We start from the raw sequence: 20,616 nt of genomic DNA on the forward strand, positions 1-20,616 counted from the left end.
AGAACTCAACCCAGCAAATGTATGCTCAACTAGTGTTAGCTCTCGTTAGCCTTGAAGGAGGTCTTCTATAAATCAACCAATTACAGAAAATTATTAAATTAGCCGTACCACTTAAAAAAAACTTCTATGGCCATATTGAGCGCTTTCTACACATTCTGTCTAATCTTCAAGTGTGGTGACGCCCCTCGTGTGGGTGAGGACGCAGGATGAGCGCGCTCAGGGCGCAGGCGGAGGCGGAGGCGGAGGCGGCCCGTTTCGCGGCCCAGCGCTCCCAGAACGGCCGCCGGGGCGTCTCCCCCAGCGCCTCTACCTTCTTGGCGAACATACAGTCTTCTGTGCAAGTGTAACTTGGGGAAGTGCAAATAGGCTTAAGGCTAAAAGGAAATGAGAGAAAAGGAACATGTCCAGACATAAAAAGGGAATCAAGCTTAAATCCTCTGATAAATGTGGGCCTTGAAAAAAGTCATAGTTTAACTCACAGTAATCATAAAACATAAATATCAAGGCAAAGAACTTTCTTCACCAGGCGTCCTTTCAGTACATAAACTGACATGTTAAAAACAGTCCAAATGACTGTTTTCACTCGATTTTTAATCAGAATTATTTCTACGATTCTATTAGCTCTAACAACGTTTTAAATGAATCGTTTATGATCCTTCGTTACAAAAACACAGTCTTCAAAATAAATAACCCTAAATTTTCAGAATGTTGAAAAAATAATAACTAAATAGTTGATCATAAAGTTTGTAGGAGAACGTAATCCAGAGGCCTTTTCCCTCTCTTGCCCTCAGGAGAAGCAGAGCCCCTCTGGGCAGAGTGGCCTTGCAAATGGCTGAAAAGAACTGCTGACCGTTTTCTTTTTACTTCTTGCCATTCCTCTAAAAATTCTAATAACGGAAGGTTTTAGGCTGTAGAGTGCTAAAGCAGATAATCATTAGCCCAATGTACTTTTGTTTTTGAGGCAAATCTCTGTTATTTCAGTGATAGCTGTTGTGATAAGCAGTACTGGTGCAAGCACTTTTCCAAACAACCTTTACTTTTCTTGTCAAATTGAATAAAAACTATGAAAGGCAGCAACCAAGGAAGGCAGCATGATACACTAACTTTCTGAAAGCTACCTCTCCTTTTCAAATGGAACTTTATTCCAGTGCTGGCATTCTGGAACGTTCTGTTCACAGCATGAGCAGTTGCACCATATTAGGACAACTCTCCTCCTCGCAGCTTGAAACGAATAACAAGAGTTCACGAGTTAGTTCTGATTATGCAAGTCTGAAAAGGTTTGATGCCCTTTAAAGACGCATTCGATTGCGGAGGGTTTGTTGACCCTCCACGGACTGCGTGACTGAACTAAGCTGAAGCTCCTGTCACCACTTTGGGGAAGCTGGCTGCCGCCGGCACCTGCCAGTGGAGAGGCTGTCCTCTCTGTCTGCTTTGCCACCTAGTGGCCGGCTCTGACCTAGCCTGGCCTTCACCTGACCACGATGTCTTGGAAAACTCACTTTAACTGTTGAGTGCTATAATGAATTATGACAGAAGGCAGACGCTGAGCAAAGAAGGCTGTTCAAAGAGAGACCCAAGACAAGCCCTTTCGATGCATGCTGGACTCTGAATATGGAAGAAGCACCAATAATTGGGCTTAGAATAAAACATGGTTGCAAACCGCAAAGAGATTTTTGGATGTTTCCCTGGGGACTTCATGACTAAAATAGTAATAATAGAGGTAGAGTGAATTTAGACTTCCAAAAAAAATTACTTACACATTAGCAATTAGTTCAGGAGATTCAAAAATTGAGAACTCCCAATTCTTTCTTCAGGACGAGTGCGGCCAGGATGGCTCGAAGGAAATAGAATGAGTGTCTCTCCTTGGAATTCATCACCAACAACAAGCCCTCGTTTAGATTGGCCTTTAAGTGTCTCTAACCATTTTCACATGTACTTTTACATTGAATATTTACACACGATTTTAAATTTTAAAATCCCAGAAAAATTTATTCCATAACTAGTGGAAAGGGAGTAATTTCTCATAAGCAATCTTCATTTTTTCTTAGTATTCTCAAATTGTTTCTTCACATTATGTTTCACTTTCTCATTTTATTTTTAAATAATTTCTTAATCTTTTTTTTTATTAACAGTCACAAGCATTCAGTATATTGGTCAGACATGTAGTTTTTAAAACAATCCCCCTGATTGCGCTGTCCTTCCTCTGGCTCTCTGCCTAGCCGATACATGACTGCTGGCTACATTCCCTGTGCTAGGCTCCCTGTTCCTGTGACCATCTATTGACTTCTTTGACCATCTATTGACTAATTTGTACTTCTTTGACCCTTCACTCCACAGTCCCAGCCCTCTACCCCCCTTCCCTCTGGCCGTCCCCAGATTGTCCTCTATACCTGTGAGTCTGGTATAGTTTGGATTAGTTTGTTCTTTTCTGTTTCCTAGATTTCACATATAAGTAAACTCATATGGCATTTATTTTTCTCTGTCTGACTTACTGCACTCAGTGCGATAACCTCTAGGTCCATCCATGTTGTTGCAAATGGCAGGTTTTCATTTTTTTAATGGTTGAGTAATATTCCATTGTATATGTGAACTGTAACTCACTTTCTCATTTTAAATATTAATGAAAAATGTCAACCTACCCACAAGCTGTTTTCAGACATCGGCAACCATGACCCCCAGCACAAAACACATTTTACACCATGACCGTGTATGTGGGGGGCTGTGCATGTATCTTAAGCAGAAGTTGTATGACACAGTACATACTGTCATTATGTGAAATGTGTTCCGATACATCTCATTCAATTCTACTTCTTTTCTTTTTTATTCTCACGTTGGCCCAGTAACTGGCTCCTGACTTGCATTTCAAAAGTCTCAGTGAATCGGTTCTGTACATGCTTCTAAATGTAATGAAATAAAAAGGTCTGGAAAAATATACACTTGAAGATGAAATCAAGAAATAGTGCCTGTACGTACACACATACACACAAATACAGGGCAGCTAACCCACGTGGAAGGAGAAGGCCCTCCTCCCAGCATCCAGGAATGCTCTTGATGGCTCTCGTGTCACCTGCCAGGAGTTTTGTACCCCTCGCATGAGGTGTGGAGCCTGGAACACTTCAGTGGCACTGCCTCAAATGTCTTACCAACCCCACAGGCCCCAGCTCCACCTGACATGGTGGGAACCAGAGTGGAAGACCCCTGCCCCCATTCTGTTCCTCCCTGCACCCCATTTTCCCTTCTGCAGGCTACATTCTTCCTGGGATTACTTATAAAGTGCTAAGGTCAAAAGACTTACAGGAACGTCTGTTTCCCACCACCTGCTTCTTCCTAAGTGTTAAGAAAAAGTCTCCCCTTAGGCCTCTGCACAAACAGAAGTCGATTCAATGCCTATAGGCTATAAACAACTTGGACTCAAAATATACTAACTCTGCAGCATATTGCTTTTGAGTCAGGATGAGGAAAAGAGCATTGATCATAGAAATGACATCCTCTTCTCAGAAAAACACCTTAAACAGAAAGCGTTTAACGCAAGTTTGTCATTGTTTCATTTGAGGCTCACCTAGAACCCCTGATTTTTAGGAAGTTATATATTATTTATGCAACTATAGCTAAACACAAAGAAAGACATTAGGTGGCTTTCATGTCTAATAAGCATCTTTAGACGTTTTTTATTGAAGGCCTGTGACCTCTGATGTCACTGTGTGCACCAATGGGAACTCGACTGTTGAGCCTCCTGAGCATGAGGATCCTTTAAATGAGATGAATCATGGGGCCCAGAAGCCTAAGTGAAAGTGTGGGGAGGAAGGGATCTTGTTTTCTGGCCACGTAGGGACCCTCTCTTGCTCAATAAAGCTGGATACAGCCTTTCTCGAATCCATTGGGGAGCACCAGAAATGCATCTCCCCTGAGCTGTGACGAGGAGTCAGTGTGCTCTTGAGAGGCAGTGATGTCCCCTCGAAGGACGAAGAGAGAAGGACGGCCCCCGTGTCAGTGGGGAGAGCAAATCCAAGACTAATAGGAGAACTCGGATCGACTGTGTGTCAGACGATGTATTAGGATTTACATATAAAGTATATATAATCTTTTCAATCCATCAATATTCAGATGAACAAGATAAGGAATTTTGTTTTGTATAACAAGTTAAATCTGCATTTTCAGGCCTTGTTCCACATAACAAGTTACCACAAGCTTAGCAGCTTACAACAACACTCATTTTTATTCTTACTGTTCTGGATGGTAGCTTGGTTCCCTCCAGGCTCTGAAACAGCTGCAATAAAGGTGTCAACCTGACCGAGTTCTCCTCTGAAGCCAACACTGAGGAAGCATCCACTTCCTAGTGCACGTAGGTTGTCTAAGCTTCTGCCGTAGTGACCCAGCAAGCAAAGCAGTTGGCGCTTCTGGGTACCAGCCGGGAAGGCCATGAGGCACAGATATCTTCTGATCTTGCATCATCAATATTACCAGACTCATTTTTTTTCCTCTGACCCTCTCGTCATTTAGACCCAACCCAGAAATCAAACCCAAATCATCCAGATTCTAAAGCCTATTGTTTTTCAACTGTGTTTGTTGCTTTCCAATGAAAAGTTATTACTGATGACAAGAGCGTCACATTTATTAATAGATGTAACATTAATGTATTTCATTGTATTGTAGCATCAGATGAATGCCCATGATTTCCTAGACGTTTCTCCCTCATAGCTATGTCATAATGGGTTTTAGTAATGTGTTGTGCTCGTAATTTCCACTTCTTATCCTAAAAGCATTCTTTTCCTCAATGACATGTTCATCTACTAGATTCCCATTCTTTTTGTTGTTCTTGTTTTCATGTATGAAGATATTAGAAGAAAACTTGAGTGTGGTCATCTGAAGTGAGTGAATGGGTATTAACTATTAAGTTATAAATTGTTGTCCTTTGGACGTTGTATAACATGGATGAGCGAGTAACTACAGATTATTCTCCTTTAATGGTTCTTTTGTAACATTAATTTTGCTCAATTTATAATATATATCTATTGCATGACGAACAGAGATGAAAACATGTTAAAAATAAGAAAAAGCACATATCTGAAACTCTCAAGGTTTATTAGATATTTAATTAATGTTGAGTTATAAGAAAAACATCACCTATTTGATGGTTTATTATGCAAAGGTTTTCTAATAATTAGTCAGAAAGCCCCTAGACACTAAGTAAGTCAGAATGAACCCAATCCAGAAAGCTAGCCCTATCCCCTTTCCTCAGTCCTGGTTTCTTTTATATTCTGTATTCCAACAAAGAATGATTGGACTGGAATATTATATGACATGATGCTCTCTAGATTCACAGGATGAAATGAACTAAAGAGAAGAATTGATCTTTGTCATATTTCCAAAATTCCTACTTGCATTCTTCACTAAGATTAGTCAACTGAGCAAATTAAGTTGCTATTGAATTTGCACAAATATGATGTGATTATCTGCAGGGAGCAACTTCACATTGCCTAAAAAACACTGTGCTTTTTAAAATGATTTATTCACGTCCCTACCTGATCCAGTGGGTCAGAGCAGAGTCCCGACACTGAATTCAGGCACCAATCATAATGGCCTAAGTCTAGTAGTGATTCAATGAGAAGTGTGAATGTCGATAATGATAGTTCTGTTAATTAGGACCCTTTCAGCTGCACGTGAACATAACAAGTCTCAGGAAGCCCGGCAATGAAGGAAACGGCTAGCCCACATAACTGGCAAGATCAGAAGGAGAAACTGACTTCAGAAGTGGTTAGGTCCAGATTTGCGAGGACGTCATGCTCATCTGTCTCCGTTCTCCACATTTGCCCCCATCTCTACGTTTACTTGCCTCTCAGATTTTCCATGTGACTATAAATAGGGTCACCGACACCTAAGAATCCCTTTCTTTCCGGCATCCATATCAACTCCCCAGATTTACTCTCACTGCTCCTATTTGAGCATTCTTCGGGCCCGTTGCTGAAGTAGAGGAGTCAGGACCATGCGATTGATGCCCATCCACGAGTACATACTATGGATGGCATGCCATTTCCAAAAGAATGGCTGGTGGTAAAACAAATAACAGACATTCACGATGCATAATGTTGACAAGAAGAAAAAAAGATAAAAGAAGACAGATGTGTCATTAGCACAAAATAAAGCACTGGCTTTATTGGCTATTATATTTATGTCTAATAAAATCAGCGTGGTATAAGTAATGGAAATAAGTCTGCAAAACATGATTGATTCAACAGAACATGAGAGCAGAGACTTATAAAATATTTCGAGAATTGTACAATGTGTTGTAGAAGGTTGTATGAGGTTCAGAGAACATCAGGGACTGGGGTGGGGAGAGAGGAGGAGGAGGAGGGGAGAAGCGTAAGATGGTAGCAAGACCCCCATAGTAGACAGTTTCAGGAAACAGCTACACTGTCCAGGAAACTTTGGAGTTAAACATGTTGGGAATACAAAAGCTTTTCAGAGCATTTAGAAAATTATCAAGGGTCTGGTGCAGGAAAAAGAGAAGCATGTGATAAACATTCTGTACTGTCATTTATTATGGTACTGAATTGAGTTCTGAGAATCCTGACAGACAAGCGAAGTGAGACCATTGTTCAATTAAAAAAATAATATAATAATAGCAGACACTACACTTATGTTGCACATACTACATGCCAGGCTCTGGTCTAAATACTTTATTTATTAAAACATTTTGATGAGAAATAGTTTTTTTGACCACTTACTATTGAATTCTAAGTTGAAATTATCAAGAATTGATTCCATTATGTAGCATGTTTTGTTTTTATTTTTTCCATGAGGAAAGTGGAACTCAAGAAGTTAAATAATACCCAATATTTCACTCTCAGGAAGTGGTCGAATCAAGTGGATTCGTGGGGAAATTAAGTAACTTACCCAAGGCCATTGAATGCGGAAGAGGACGAGCAGAGACCAGACCCTGAGGAGTGTGGCCCCAGGGTCCCTACTGCCCTCCCTGCCTTTGAATGACACTTCATTATTTCAGCTTGAGCCACAGTTTCATAATAAAATCATTATAATGGAATGATTTCATAATAAAATATATTATAATGTATTTCTGCTATGTCCTAGAGCTGTTCCAAATTGTTCTGTGTGAATTTGACTGCACTCCTTTGAGAGGTGCTCTGATATGCAATATCCAAAGCCTCAGTTTAGGACTCTGACCATGTGCCTGTTCATACATATTTGCATGTAAAAGTTTAGAGTTGAACACTTTTTTAACCAAGAGCCTAAACTCAAAGTAAGTGTCCTCAGTAGATTTTTGCTACAATGATCAAACATGGAATTCATCCTTTGTGAGGAATGATCTGCTGAATGAAGCCCACAGTGATTGACAGTATGAGGCTTTCTGGACCAGTTGTGTCCTGGAAGTAGAATCGTGGAAGTTCCCAGAGGATGGAACAGGACTTAGCCAAGACTTTCCGTGACAGCCTGCGGGTCTTACTGGTGATGCATTAGTTGTAATGATTCTTAGTCACTTATATATTTGGTGACAAATGTTTGAAAGAACTAATTGCAGTTTCATACTATTTATATGCAAATGTGTGCGGTGTTAAAATATTTTTTTTTAATCACTGAAGATATCTATGTACTAGGGGACTTTCAGTCAAGATGGTAAAGTACGTAAAAACTGTGTTTGCCTCCTCTCATGACTACATAAAAATTACAACTAAATCATGGAACAAAAACCTTAGAGAACCATCTGAAGACTAGCTGAACAGAAGAACTACAACTAAGGGTATAAAGAAGAAGGCACAATGAGACTGATAGGAGGGGCCGAGACATGGAACAGGCAGGTCCCTCACCCACAGCGCATCAGTTGAGAATCAAGAGAGATAAATAAGCTGCTGATGTTCTCCCTGAGGAGTAACGGTCTCAAGCCCACATATGGCTCTGCAGTCTTGGGCACCAGTGCCAGGAAAAAGAGTTCCAAAATATCTGGCTGTGAAAAACAATGAGGATTGTGTTCAAGTCACACAGGGGGAAGCTGGAGACCTGGATTCTGCATGTCTTAAAGGGCCCTCAGCTAGACTCACTTGCTTTGGGCTCCAGCACAGAGGCAACAGCTTGAAAAATGCCGGGAATACACTGGGAAGAACTGGATTGACTAGCTTTAGGGCAAGGGCTAGGGGAGAAATCTCTCTAGGAAAGAAGTGCTGTCAGGCATTATTGCTCCTTTGTTGAGTCCTCACCCTGCTCAGCCAGCAAGCGCAAGCAGGCCCCAAATCAGGTCTCTCCATTAATGTAGCGAACACCATTCGCCCTGCCCTGGTGATTTTCGGTGACTCGGTTTCATCTAACATGCGCACCTGCCTTGAGCTGCGTCCAGCGGCTTTTTCACACAAGCAGCTTGCCTCGGCTTGTGTGTGCTTGCCTAAAATCTCTCAAAGGCCCCAAATTCCCGAACAAGAAGCAGCTGACCTCAGCATGCCCTTGCTAAGTGTCCCCAAGCCCAGTACAAGTGACAACTGGTCTCAGCTTGCATTGTAACTCCTATCAGTGGTCTCAGGCCTGGCATAAGCTGTGGACAACGTTGGCTTGGAACATAACATCAACTACGTGGCCACCAACCTGTCAGCTCAATTTGTAGTGCCCACAAAAGGGTCCCAGGCTTAGCGCTACTGGCAGCCGGTCTCAGATCACAACATAGCCTCTCCCAAGTACCTATGAGCCCAGCACAAAAGGCACTCACCTGTATGTCACTTTCTAGCTTCCACTAGGTAGCCCAAAGCTGGGCACCAGTGGTGGCCAACTTTGGCCTGCACCAGAGCCCCTCCCAAGAGACCCAGAATCAAAACACATAATGGCCAACTTCAGACCACAACAGAACACCACCCAGCCAGCTCCACAAATGATACACCAGAAGAGCTGACTCAGCTGGCATCAGAGCCCTGTTAAAGTGACTCCCATTCTCTGGGGTCAGCCCCCACACAACAGATCATCCATTATAATCATGACCAGCCCTCATGACCAGTTAGCCTAAGGTTCAGCCCTACCCACTGATATGACAACGGCAATCAAGGCTCAACTACAACAGGGGTGCACACACAACCCACACAAGGGACACTTGGAGCACCTGGCTCAGGTGATCAGGGAGACTGTGTTACGGGGCCCCACAGAACATCTACTACATAAGGCCACCAAGTCGGGAGACATAGCAGATCTACCTAATACATAGAAAGAAATATAGGCAGTCAGCCAAAATAAGGAGTGAAATAAACATGTCACAAGTGAAAGAACAGGTGGAAACTCTAGAAAAAGAACTAAATGAAATGGAGACAAGCAATCAATGAAAGACAGAGTTCAAAACACTGATTATAAGGATGCTCAATGAACTTAGGGGGACAATGAATTCAGTGAGAGCTTCAACGAAGACACAAAAACTTAAAAAGACCTGGTCATAAATTAAAATATAATAATCGAAATGAAGAATACATTAAAGGGAATCAGCAGATTAGATAAAGCGGAATATTGAATCAGCAATATGGAAAACAACATCCAGTTAGAACAAAAAGAAAAAAGAATTTTAAAAAGTAAAGACAGTTTAAGGGCCCTCTGGGACAACATCGGATCATGTGGGCACCAGAAGGAGAAGAGAGAAAGCAAAGTGTTGAAAGCCTGTTTGAAGAAATAGTAACGGATAACTTTCTTAACCTGATGATGGAAATAGATTTATAAATCCAGAAAGCACGGAGAGTCCAAAACAAGATGAATCCAATCATAACAAGACACATCATAATTAAAATGTCAAAGGTTAAAGACAAAGAGAAATCTTAAAAGTAGTAAGATAAAAGCAGTGCCATGCAGGGGAGCTCCCCTAGGATTGTCAGCTGGTTTCTCAACAGAAGCTTTGCAGGCCAGAAGGGCTTGGCACAAAACAGTCAAAGTGATGAAAAGCAAAGACCTACAACCAAGATCACTCTAACCAGCAAGGCTATAATTTAGAGTTGAAGGAGAGGTGAAGAATTTCCCAAACAAGAAAAGACTGAAAGAGTGCATCACCACTAAACTATTATTTCAAGATATGTTAAAGGTATTTCTTTAATTACAAAATGAAAAATAAAAAATATAAATAAGAATATATGGAGTTGAAAAACAGTTCTCACTGACAAAGGCAGCAAAAGCGTGGCTCAATTAACTAGTACAAGGGTTAAAAGGCAAAAATAGGAAGATCATGTGTAATTACAACAATAAATTGAGTGATACACACAAACATACACACACAAAAGAAGCAGAAAATAATGGTGTAAACATAAATATGGAGGAAGTAAGTAATACTAGTAATGATTTTAGAATGTGTTTAAACTTAAACAACCATCAGCTTAAAATAGACTGTTATAAATATAGTTTGATATATAGGAAGCACTTGGTAACCACAAGCCAAAAATCAACAAGAGCTATACAAGAAATAAAGAGAAAGGAATCCAAACACAACACTATAGAATGTTATCAACATACAAGAAAAGAAAGCAAGAGAATAAGAAAACAAACAAACAAACAAACAAAAGAGGACTGCAAAACGACCAGAAAATGATAAAATAGCAATAACTGCAAACCTATAAATAATTACTTTAAATGTAAATGGACTAAATGCTCCAATCAGAAGACATAGGATGGCTGAATATATAAGAAAACAAAAATTGTACATACGCTGCCTACAAGAGACTCGCTAAAACAAAAATTGTACATACGCTGCCTACAAGAGACTCGCTTCAGATTGAAAGATAAGCACAGGCTGAAAGTAAATGGGTAGAAAAGTATATTTCATGTAAATGGAACTGAAAAAAAACAGTAACAATACTTATATCAAAGAAAAATAGCCTTTCAAACAAGGGCTGCGACAAGATAAAAAGGGGACTTCCATAATGATAAAGGAATCAATCCAACAAGAGGATCCAACTCTTGTAAACATTCGTGCACCCAAAGTAGGAGCACCTAAATGTCTAAAGTAAATTTTGGCAGACATAAAAAGGGGAAATCAGTGGTACTACAGTAACACTAGGGGCTTTCTCACCCCATGGACATCGATGGATAAATCATCTAGATGGCAAATCAACAAGGAAACAGTGAATTTAAATGATACCTTAGACCAGTGACTTAATTGATATTTTTAGAACATTTCACCCCAAGGCAGCAGAATATTAATTTTTTCAAGCACACGTAGAATATTTTCCAGAATAGACCACATATCAGGCCATAAAAACAGAAAAAGATCAATGGAACAGAATAGAGTGCCAGAAATAAACCCATACCTGTATAGTAAATTAATCTGACAAAGGAGGCAAGCATACAGTCAGGTAAATACAGTCCATTCAATAAATGGACAGATATATGCAAAAAAAAAAAAAAAAAAACTAGACCACCTTTTTATACTATATGTAAGAGAGAACTCAAAATGGATTAAAGACTTAATTGTAAGACCCAAGAAGAGAAAACTCCTAGAAGAAAACAAAGGCAGTAAACTCTTTAACATAGTTCTTAGAAATATTTTTTCTACTATATCTCCTCAGGCAAGGGAAACAAAAATAAATAAATGAACAAATAGGACGGCATCAGACTAAAAAGGTTTTGCACAGCAAAAGAAAACATCAACAAAACTAAAAGACAACCTACTGAATGAAAGAAAAGATTTGCTAATAATATATCTCATAAAGGGTTGATATACACAATTTATTATAAAGAATTCATACAACTTAACACCAAAAAATAAATTAAAAAATGAGTAGGGGACCTGAATAGACATTTTCCCAAGAAAAGGACAGATGGCCTTAGGCATATGAAACAATACTCAATGTCACCGAACATCAGAGAAGTTTGAATTAAAACCACAATGAGATATGACCTCACGCCTGTCCAGCATGGCTCCCATCAATACATCGACAATGGCGAGGACGTGGGGAAAAGGGAACTCTCACGCACCGCTGGAGGCACTGCAGACCGTTGCAGCCGCTGCAGAAAACGGTATGGAGGTTCCTCCAAAGATCGAAGGTGGAACTACTTTATGACTCAGAAATTCCACTTCTGGGTTTTATCCAAAGAAACCCAAAACACTAATTTGAAAAGATATGTCCTATGTTCATCGCAGCGTTATTTACAATAGCCGAGATATGGAAGTAACATAAGTGTCCATCAATATATAATTGTGTGAAGAAGAAATGGTACATATATACAATGGAATATTACTTGAGTATAAAAAAGAGTGAAATCCTACCTTTTGCAACAACATGGATGGATCTAGGCAGCGATCCCTGACCTTTTTGACACCAGAGACTGGTGCTCCTATGAGAATCTAACGCCCGAGGATCTGAGGTGGAGCCGAGGTGGTGATGGAGCAGCTACAAATCCAGATGAAGCTTCGCTTGCTCACCCACCTCTCGCCTCCTGCTGCGCAGCCCGGTTCCTGAGAGGCCATGGACCAGTACTGGTCCGCAGCCTGGGGTTTTGACATTCTTCATTCCAATGAGGCTTAAATAGATGTATTGCCTTAAAGTCAGTTATGTTTGAAGCCTGGGATAGGTGCATGCCTAGGTGAATAAGATGCAAATGAATAAAGTAGCGTGATGATAAAACTATGCTGGCTAAGTATCATATAAACATCTACTATTTTCTCCTTTCTCATTAAAATTAGAGGGGAAAGGATGATTTTGTCTGATAGCGGCATTGTGTGGAAGTATACCTGGTATATACTTAGAAATATGAAAAGGGGGACGCAGGGGGAGAGCACGATGTTCAGTGCCTGCCACCAGCCAATCGCGCCACCTCGAATAAATCGATCTCCACCTGCCCTAAATTCCTCCCCTTCAAAATAACAGAATAAATTTTATGTTTTGGCCTTTCTGAGAAGCAGAACCTCATAGTGGGGCTTCTATGTTTTGTAAAGTATACAATGCAAAGAATAAGGCAAATGAAGGCAGGAATTTTCATAACTCCATCTTTTCTCTTTTCTCCTCAGACTATGTCAGAGAGTCACAATGACCTTGCACAACAACGACACACGCTCGCCTTTCTTCCTGAACATCAGCAATTCCTGGACGCGTGGCTCCTCAGACGCAGGGCTGCCCCCGGGAATCGTCACTCATTTTGTCAGCTACAACATTTCTCGAACAGCTGGGGATTTCTCTTCTCCAAACGACACCGCCAGTGATCCTCTGGGAGGGCATACCCTCTGGCAGGTGGTCTTTATTGCGTTCTTAACCGGCATCCTGGCCCTGGTGACCATCATCGGCAACGTCCTAGTGATAGTGGCATTTAAGGTCAACAAGCAACTGAAGACAGTCAATAACTACTTCCTCCTCAGCCTGGCCTGTGCAGATCTGATTATTGGGGTCATTTCAATGAATCTGTTCACCACGTACATTATTATGAACCGATGGGCCTTGGGAAACTTGGCCTGTGACCTCTGGCTTTCCATTGACTATGTGGCTAGCAATGCCTCAGTCATGAATCTCCTGGTAATTAGCTTTGACAGGTACTTTTCCATCACAAGGCCACTCACATACCGGGCCAAACGAACAACAAAAAGAGCCGGCGTGATGATAGGCCTGGCTTGGGTCATCTCCTTTGTCCTTTGGGCTCCTGCCATCTTGTTCTGGCAGTACTTTGTTGGGAAGAGAACTGTGCCCCAAGGGGAGTGTTTCATCCAGTTCCTCAGCGAGCCCACCATCACCTTCGGCACGGCCATCGCCGCCTTTTATATGCCTGTCACCATTATGACTATTTTATACTGGAGGATCTATAAGGAAACTGAGAAACGTACCAAAGAGCTTGCTGGGCTACAAGCCTCTGGGACGGAAGCAGAGGCAGAAAACTTTGTCCACCCCACGGGCAGTTCTCGAAGCTGCAGCAGCTATGAGCTTCAACAGCAAAGCTTGAAACACTCTGCCCGGAGAAAGTATGGCCGCTGCCACTTCTGGTTCACGGCCAGGCACTGGAAGCCCAGTACCGAGCAGGTGGACCAGGACCAAAGCAGCAGCGACAGCTGGAATAACAATGATGCTGCCGCCTCCCTGGAAAACTCTGCGTCCTCTGACGAGGAGGACATAGGCTCGGAGACGAGAGCCATCTACTCCATCGTGCTCAAGCTCCCGGGCCACAGCACCATCCTCAACTCCACCAAGTTACCCTCATCGGACAACCTGCAGGTGCCCAGCGAGGAGCTCGGGACGATGGACTTAGAGAGGCAAGCCAGTAAGCTGCAGGCCCAGGAGAGCATGGACGACGGAGGCAGCTTTCAAAAAAGCTTTTCCAAGCTTCCCATCCAGTTAGAGTCAGCAGTGGACACAGCCAAAGCCTCTGATGTCACCTCCTCAGTGGGTAAGACCATGGCCACTCTACCTCTGTCCTTTAAGGAAGCCACTCTGGCCAAAAGGTTTGCTCTGAAGACCAGAAGTCAGATCACTAAGCGGAAGCGGATGTCGCTCATCAAGGAGAAGAAGGCAGCCCAGACCCTCAGTGCCATCCTGCTCGCCTTCATCATCACCTGGACCCCCTACAACATCATGGTCCTGGTGAACACCTTCTGTGACAGCTGTATACCCAAAACCTATTGGAATCTGGGCTACTGGCTGTGCTACATCAACAGCACCGTGAACCCCGTGTGCTATGCCCTGTGCAACAAAACATTCAGAACCACTTTCAAGATGCTGCTACTGTGCCAGTGTGACAAAAGGAAGAGACGCAAGCAGCAGTACCAGCAAAGACAGTCGGTGATTTTTCACAAGCGTGTGCCCGAGCAGGCCTTGTAGGGTGAGGTTTTGTCGATAGCGGTGACCGCACGCACACTTCAACCCACAAACCTTAGGAGGGGGATGAGGTGAGGGTGGAGTGATTTCTGGGGATGATAAAAAGTGTTTTTTATCACCCAGATGTGAAAGAAGCTGCCTGTTTACTGACCCATTGGATAAACCCATTTTAATATAAAAAGTCAAACATCAATTCAGCACAAAAAAAAAGCATGTTACTGAAGATAAGGAAATGTATTCTGAAGTACACTTTAAGTATTTTTTTCTTAAAGAGGAAAAAGAGTTGTTTCATAGCAATTACACACCCAAATTGATCTGCTTGGTTCTTTTCGTTCCCATTAGTTCTGGAATCTCAGCTAAGCAAAACTAGGTGGCGCAGTTGCCACGTTCTTACCAGAACCCGGAAAGTGTTGATCCAGACCCCTCGCGGAGCACATCAGGCTAGCGAACCCGGGGCTCTAAATCTGCTCGCTAAGCGGGACCTCCCTGCCCCAGGAGCGCTTTGTCTCCTCTTTGGTGTATTGCCAAACGCTATTTGTGGACTTGATTATTGATTCCTGCAAAGTACTGTTTCATGCAGTCCAAGTTTCTTACCAATAAAAATATAGAAGTGTGTGTGTGTATATGTGTGTGTGAGTGAACACACACACAGTGTATATAATATAATGGGAATCACTGAACTGGCAAATTATTCCTGCAATATATGCTTCCAGTACTTTAGTAACTGAATTCTCGAGCATCCTAACACAACACAAAAGTGAAATAAACCCAGTGTAATGTTTAGAAACAGTACACTGTTTTACACAAACCACCCTGGAGACGGGCAGCAGAGCGCAGCCAGGACTTCCTGGCAGGTCTGAGCAGGTCACAGCCTTGAGATTCATGTCAAATACCACGGCTTGACCAGACCCAGTGTAATCTGTCTCCTTGTCGATACCCTCAACCAAGCTAAATTAAAATAGGCCCCTCTGAACTCAAAAAATGAACCACAGCCACATGCTTGAATTTAATCGTCCATATCTGAGTGTTTCCCAACAAAATCTCTGCTATCTAAACTGCTTACAACTCAATAATAGTGTCACATTTGAATGTCATACACAGCAATATATATGGCAAAGCAAAAAGACATTGTAGGGGGCTGATGGAGAATACAGTATGAAATTTCCTGCTTCCTGGCATCTTGTAAATGAAATGCTTACGCCTTTGTTACTTAGCCATTGCCAGCGCTTTCTGGTTTTTAAGATCTTGTGACCTTCGCCCAGTAATAGATGGGGCTTAGGAAGTCACATATCCTCTGAAGGAAGGATCATGCTTTGAAAAGTAATGCTTCACATTTATTTCCTTCCATTTTGAAACGATGATTTTTTAATTCTCTGTTGAATTGACCAAAATGCAAATGTTCTGTCGGGGGATAGGAGGGGTTCGACCGTTGCTGTCATTTTCGTTGCTGCTGTAATCGTTGGGGTTCTTTCTTTTCCTTTTGCTGGGGCATATAGGGAGAGGGAGGGGAGGGTGGTGGGGCAGGGGATCGGGACTGAGGGGAAACCTCGCCTTTGTACAGGGCCCCCGCGAGGGCCGGGGCCGGGGTAGAAGCTGCTTTTGTGTTCTGTGTGCGCTGGTGTTTACAGGCAACTTTGACAACAGTGGAAGTATGCTCGGTGGTGTCTGTGTTTCTGAACTATTTAATTTTGTGTTATGTTCATATGAAGAAATATTTATGCATACTTCATCAAGTGTCTATTTGATGTTGATAAACGTTACTCTTCAGTCTTCAACCGTGGTACCTTGAAAGTGATTCTTTAAGGGCCACCTGCGCAACGAGCAGGGTATATTGAGGTTTCATGTGGCTAAGAAGAAGAAAAACATCATTCCGTTGGCGTCAGCAAGACCTAACTCTTTCTAGGTTAAAAAAAAAAAAAGTCAGCTTCAATTTCAACATAAATGTTTGAAATCATTTTTTAGTTAAACCTGATGGGAATTAAACAAAGCACCCTCCACCATTGTATGAAACACATGTCAAGGGAAAAAAAGCAAATCAGTATAATTGAAGGCATTCTTTTTGGCCCATGTTCAACCAAAGAATAAGAAAAACCAGAGACTATTTCTAACATGTATAAGCAAACTACAGAATGTTGTTTATCCACCTGTGAAACGTCTAATGATCAATTGCATCTATATTTAATTACTCGAGTTGGCCTGACATTAATAAATATGTGAGCGCTGATTCAAGTCTCTCCGTACTTCAGTAATTCCCATAATTTTGAAACTCTGAACCTGCATACCCATCAAAGGGCTGTTTCTTGCATTGAAAAAAAAAAAATTAGAGAGAATTTAATTTTAGAAATGGAAAAACCCAAAGTTTTGGAAGAACTGCAAAGATTAATAACAATTCTTCTTAAACATCATCCTTGCACTATGCTGTTGCTGACAATGGCAAAAAAGAAACAAATCCAAGACTCTAGCGCTCCTTTTTTGTTACTGGTTTAATTAGAATTTTTTTTTTCAAATCTCTTATAAACGAAAGCTGCTTTAAAATACTACTGAAGGTGTTTATGGAAGGGTTATGTCTAACTCTTAGGTCATTTACAGAGAAGGAAAATTAAAAAAAAAAACATTATTTTGAATATGAAGAATTTAGATGTACAATCAAAGACGTAGTAATTGTTTGTAATTGAACATCGTTGCACCTGCATTTCTCATTAGAGACAGTATCCAGCATTTACACAAGATCAAATGTCTTTATCCCCAAATGGGGAACATGCTCTTTTATTCTATATGAATCAGGTTTACAGAGCTTTCATGATTATTCACTTTAACTTTAAAAGCAAAATAATCAAACCTAAGATAAACTGCACGTGAACGGCTCCTCCCGACCACACCCAGAGACTCGCACGCACGTCCATTCTCCATTCCCCGGGCCTTTTAGGCCGACAAGAGAAGCAAGCTGATTGGGCCTCTGTCCCTCGGCTTTTCTCTTCTTTCCATTACCTGCCTGTGGTCTCTCTGCTAGCTCTCCGTGTTATCCTGAACATTCCTTGCCTTACATCCAGCCCTGACTCTCTAAATATGTCCCATTTCTGTTCACTCTTCCATGTATAATCATTCTAGACTCTGACAGAAAGAAAACAAACAAGAAAGCATGAGCATTAGAAGCTGCTGTGGCTAAAGATCCGGGACGCAGACCAGCCTCTCTGTCCTCCCCCCCCGGTTGCAGATGGGCGAGTGCATTGCTCTAGAGAGGATGAGGACGCTGTGTGCCGATTGTGAGAAGCGGGAGGGCAGAGCTCTGCTGCATCAGTGGCTGTCAGGTCTGCTTCAGCAGGGAAGAAGGAAGCCGAGACTCCTCCACTGTGCGAAGTGGAGAAGCCTGACATAGACTAGTAGAGACGGAGCCTAGGGACCCTCTCGGGTGTCCTGTGCTTGCCTGAGTAGAGATGGTCCGCAGATGGGGACATAATACTGGGAAATTGGACAGTCCATCATAACAGAGTCAGGGGATAATATCACAAAGAAGCCCTGAACTGAGGAGGAGGAGGGAGCCCTGAGTTCTTGCCCAGTTCTGTCACCGTGTAGCTACAGATCCTCTATCGTGCGCATCATTTGCCTTAAACTCCCTGGGATGTCTCCTCATGCTCAAACTAAGCAACGACACTAAAGCTTCTCTAATTTGCCTTCTGGTCACAAACAGGTGAAAAGGCATGGTGATAGGTAAGTAACTACAGTGATGAATGTAAAATGGTATATCTGGTGAAAACTTGAAAATTTCTGATTTTATGCAGTCATGTATCACTTAAGGATAAGGATACATTCTGAGAAACGTGTAATTAAATGATTTTATTGTTGTGTGAACATCATAGAGTGCACTTATACAAACGTGATATATAGCCTCCCACACACCGAGGCGATATGGTATAGCTTTTTGCTCCCAGGCTACAAACTTGTACGGAATGTTGCTGTACTGAAACTGTAGGCAGTTATAGCACAATGGTAAGTATTTGCACTACATCTAAGCATCTCGTCAGAGAAATGAAAATTATCCCTGAACCACGAATTCTTCCATGCCTTACTAGACGTTCGGCTACATTGTAATCTAACAGGACCACCACTGTATATGCGGGCCTCGCTGGCATCCGTACGTGCACATGACTAAATGTCCATCAGAGCTATACGCTTATCACCTTTCAATACAACAAAATCTAAGGAACACTAATGTTTTGTTGGTAAACCTGGAATTGTATTGTTTACAAATACAACTCCAGCCCGGGACCATCACCTGAGGGCTGACAACCTAACTAACAGAGTCACTGGGTAGCTGATGTTCATTTTGGTTTTGCAATCTTATTTCTTATAATGGTAATGAAACTGTTTAGAATGCAACATTCAAAACAGTTATCTTTTTTTTCCAACTTAACAAACTCTACTTCTATAACCTCCTACAAAAGAGTATTTTTTTCTCAAATGTAATGTACGACAAACACGGCTTTGCCAACAGTGTAAGCTCCTGCCCACAGTAGATTCAAAGGCAATTTTACTGCTTTCCTTCATAAGCTCAAGTCATACTCTCTTTCTTTGTGTTTTCATGACACTATTTTGTAGGTATTCAGCTTCTACCAGGATTAATACTGTGTGAATAAATGCTCCATACCTAAGAGACTGGTTTCGTGCACAGCAATCCTCAAGCTCTTTAGAATTGGAAAGTTCTATTTTTCATTTTAGGGCTTTTGTGTTACTGCCTGAGCCAGGAGGCTCATGTTAAGATGAATGAGTAAGGTCAAACTCATAAAGTGACTCTACTCAGTGTAAGTTTGAAACAAGCAAATGTTTGTGTTATTTTAATTGGACATACATTACACTCCCAGCTGCATGATCATTTGGACATGTGGAAGTGGACACCATAATGTTTTAGTACAATGTTGGACCTGTGGTTGCTCTACTGGAACCACAGAGACTTAGCATAGAGTTCTGATGCTACCGCTCTGGTAGAACTGGGACCACCATAACTAAGCACCTGGAGATTGAAGGCGGCTCACATCTCAGCTGCATTAGACAGTCTACACAAAAGGTAAACAGAAGAGGATGCTGTACTGTCCGTTCCGAGACATAGTAATAACATCCTCTTCACTCAAATTAAAATTCAGCAATCCTTTCTTAAACCGAAAAGATAATTAAAGTTTATTATTGTTCTTTCTTTAAATCCAAAATACTTAACAACTCAGGATTTATATACTAAACCCCAAGCTATTTTTATCCTGGATTCTGTGACTTCCTTGATAATAGAAAGCAGGTCTTATTCATCCTTGGATTGACACAATATCTGTCAAATAGTAGACATTTAAAAAATGTTTAATGTTTAATAAACTTTATTAATTAATATAACAAATATTTATCAAAATTACGTGCACATCAATATTCCATGTCGCTACTGTAGTCAGGAGTTATTGAACTGGAAAGTAACTTAAAGGAAAGATGGTTTATTAATCTGATGGTAATCTAATAAAATGTTACTAAACAACAAGGAGAGTTTAAATAGATTTGAAGTAGTAAATATAATTAAGAGTACAGAGATTAAAAAACAACAACTTTTTTTTAGCCCTAGAACTCAGAAACTTTTCACCAGAAGAATTAATTCTACCTAGTCCTTCCCAATTGTCCTAGGAAAAGAAGTGTTGGGGGAGCTCGAAGAGCACACATACACATGCTGCTTGCTTGCACGGTGAAGTCTGTAGTTTGGCTTAAAGCATTTTTGCATGACGTTCTGCTTGGCATGGAAGTTAGGAGAGAATCCATTCTGTTCTGCAAGCAATTCAACAAAAGCCCTGCCTCATCTTCATTCCTCAGCCTGTACATGGGCATTTTC

At 41.4% G+C, this 20,616-nt stretch overlaps 1 protein-coding gene across 4 annotated transcripts in view; it reads left to right on the forward strand.

Annotated features, from left to right (window-relative positions):
* The window catches only part of CHRM3 (cholinergic receptor muscarinic 3), a 443,200-nt gene extending 426,951 nt beyond the window's left edge, over window positions 1–16,249 (forward strand). For all 4 annotated transcript variants that reach the window (XM_016129573.2, XM_016129571.2, XM_016129572.2 and 1 more), the window contains exon 4: window positions 12,971–16,249. In XM_016129573.2, coding sequence (XP_015985059.2) covers window positions 12,990–14,762 — 1,773 coding nt within the window. In that variant the 5' untranslated portion in view covers window positions 12,971–12,989 and the 3' untranslated portion in view covers window positions 14,763–16,249. The remainder of the gene's footprint in view (window positions 1–12,970) is intronic.
* Window positions 16,250–20,616: the final 4,367 nt, after the last annotated feature.

Source organism: Rousettus aegyptiacus, unplaced genomic scaffold (assembly GCF_014176215.1).
Source record: "Rousettus aegyptiacus isolate mRouAeg1 unplaced genomic scaffold, mRouAeg1.p scaffold_m13_p_18, whole genome shotgun sequence".
Lineage (NCBI taxonomy): Eukaryota > Metazoa > Chordata > Mammalia > Chiroptera > Pteropodidae > Rousettus > Rousettus aegyptiacus.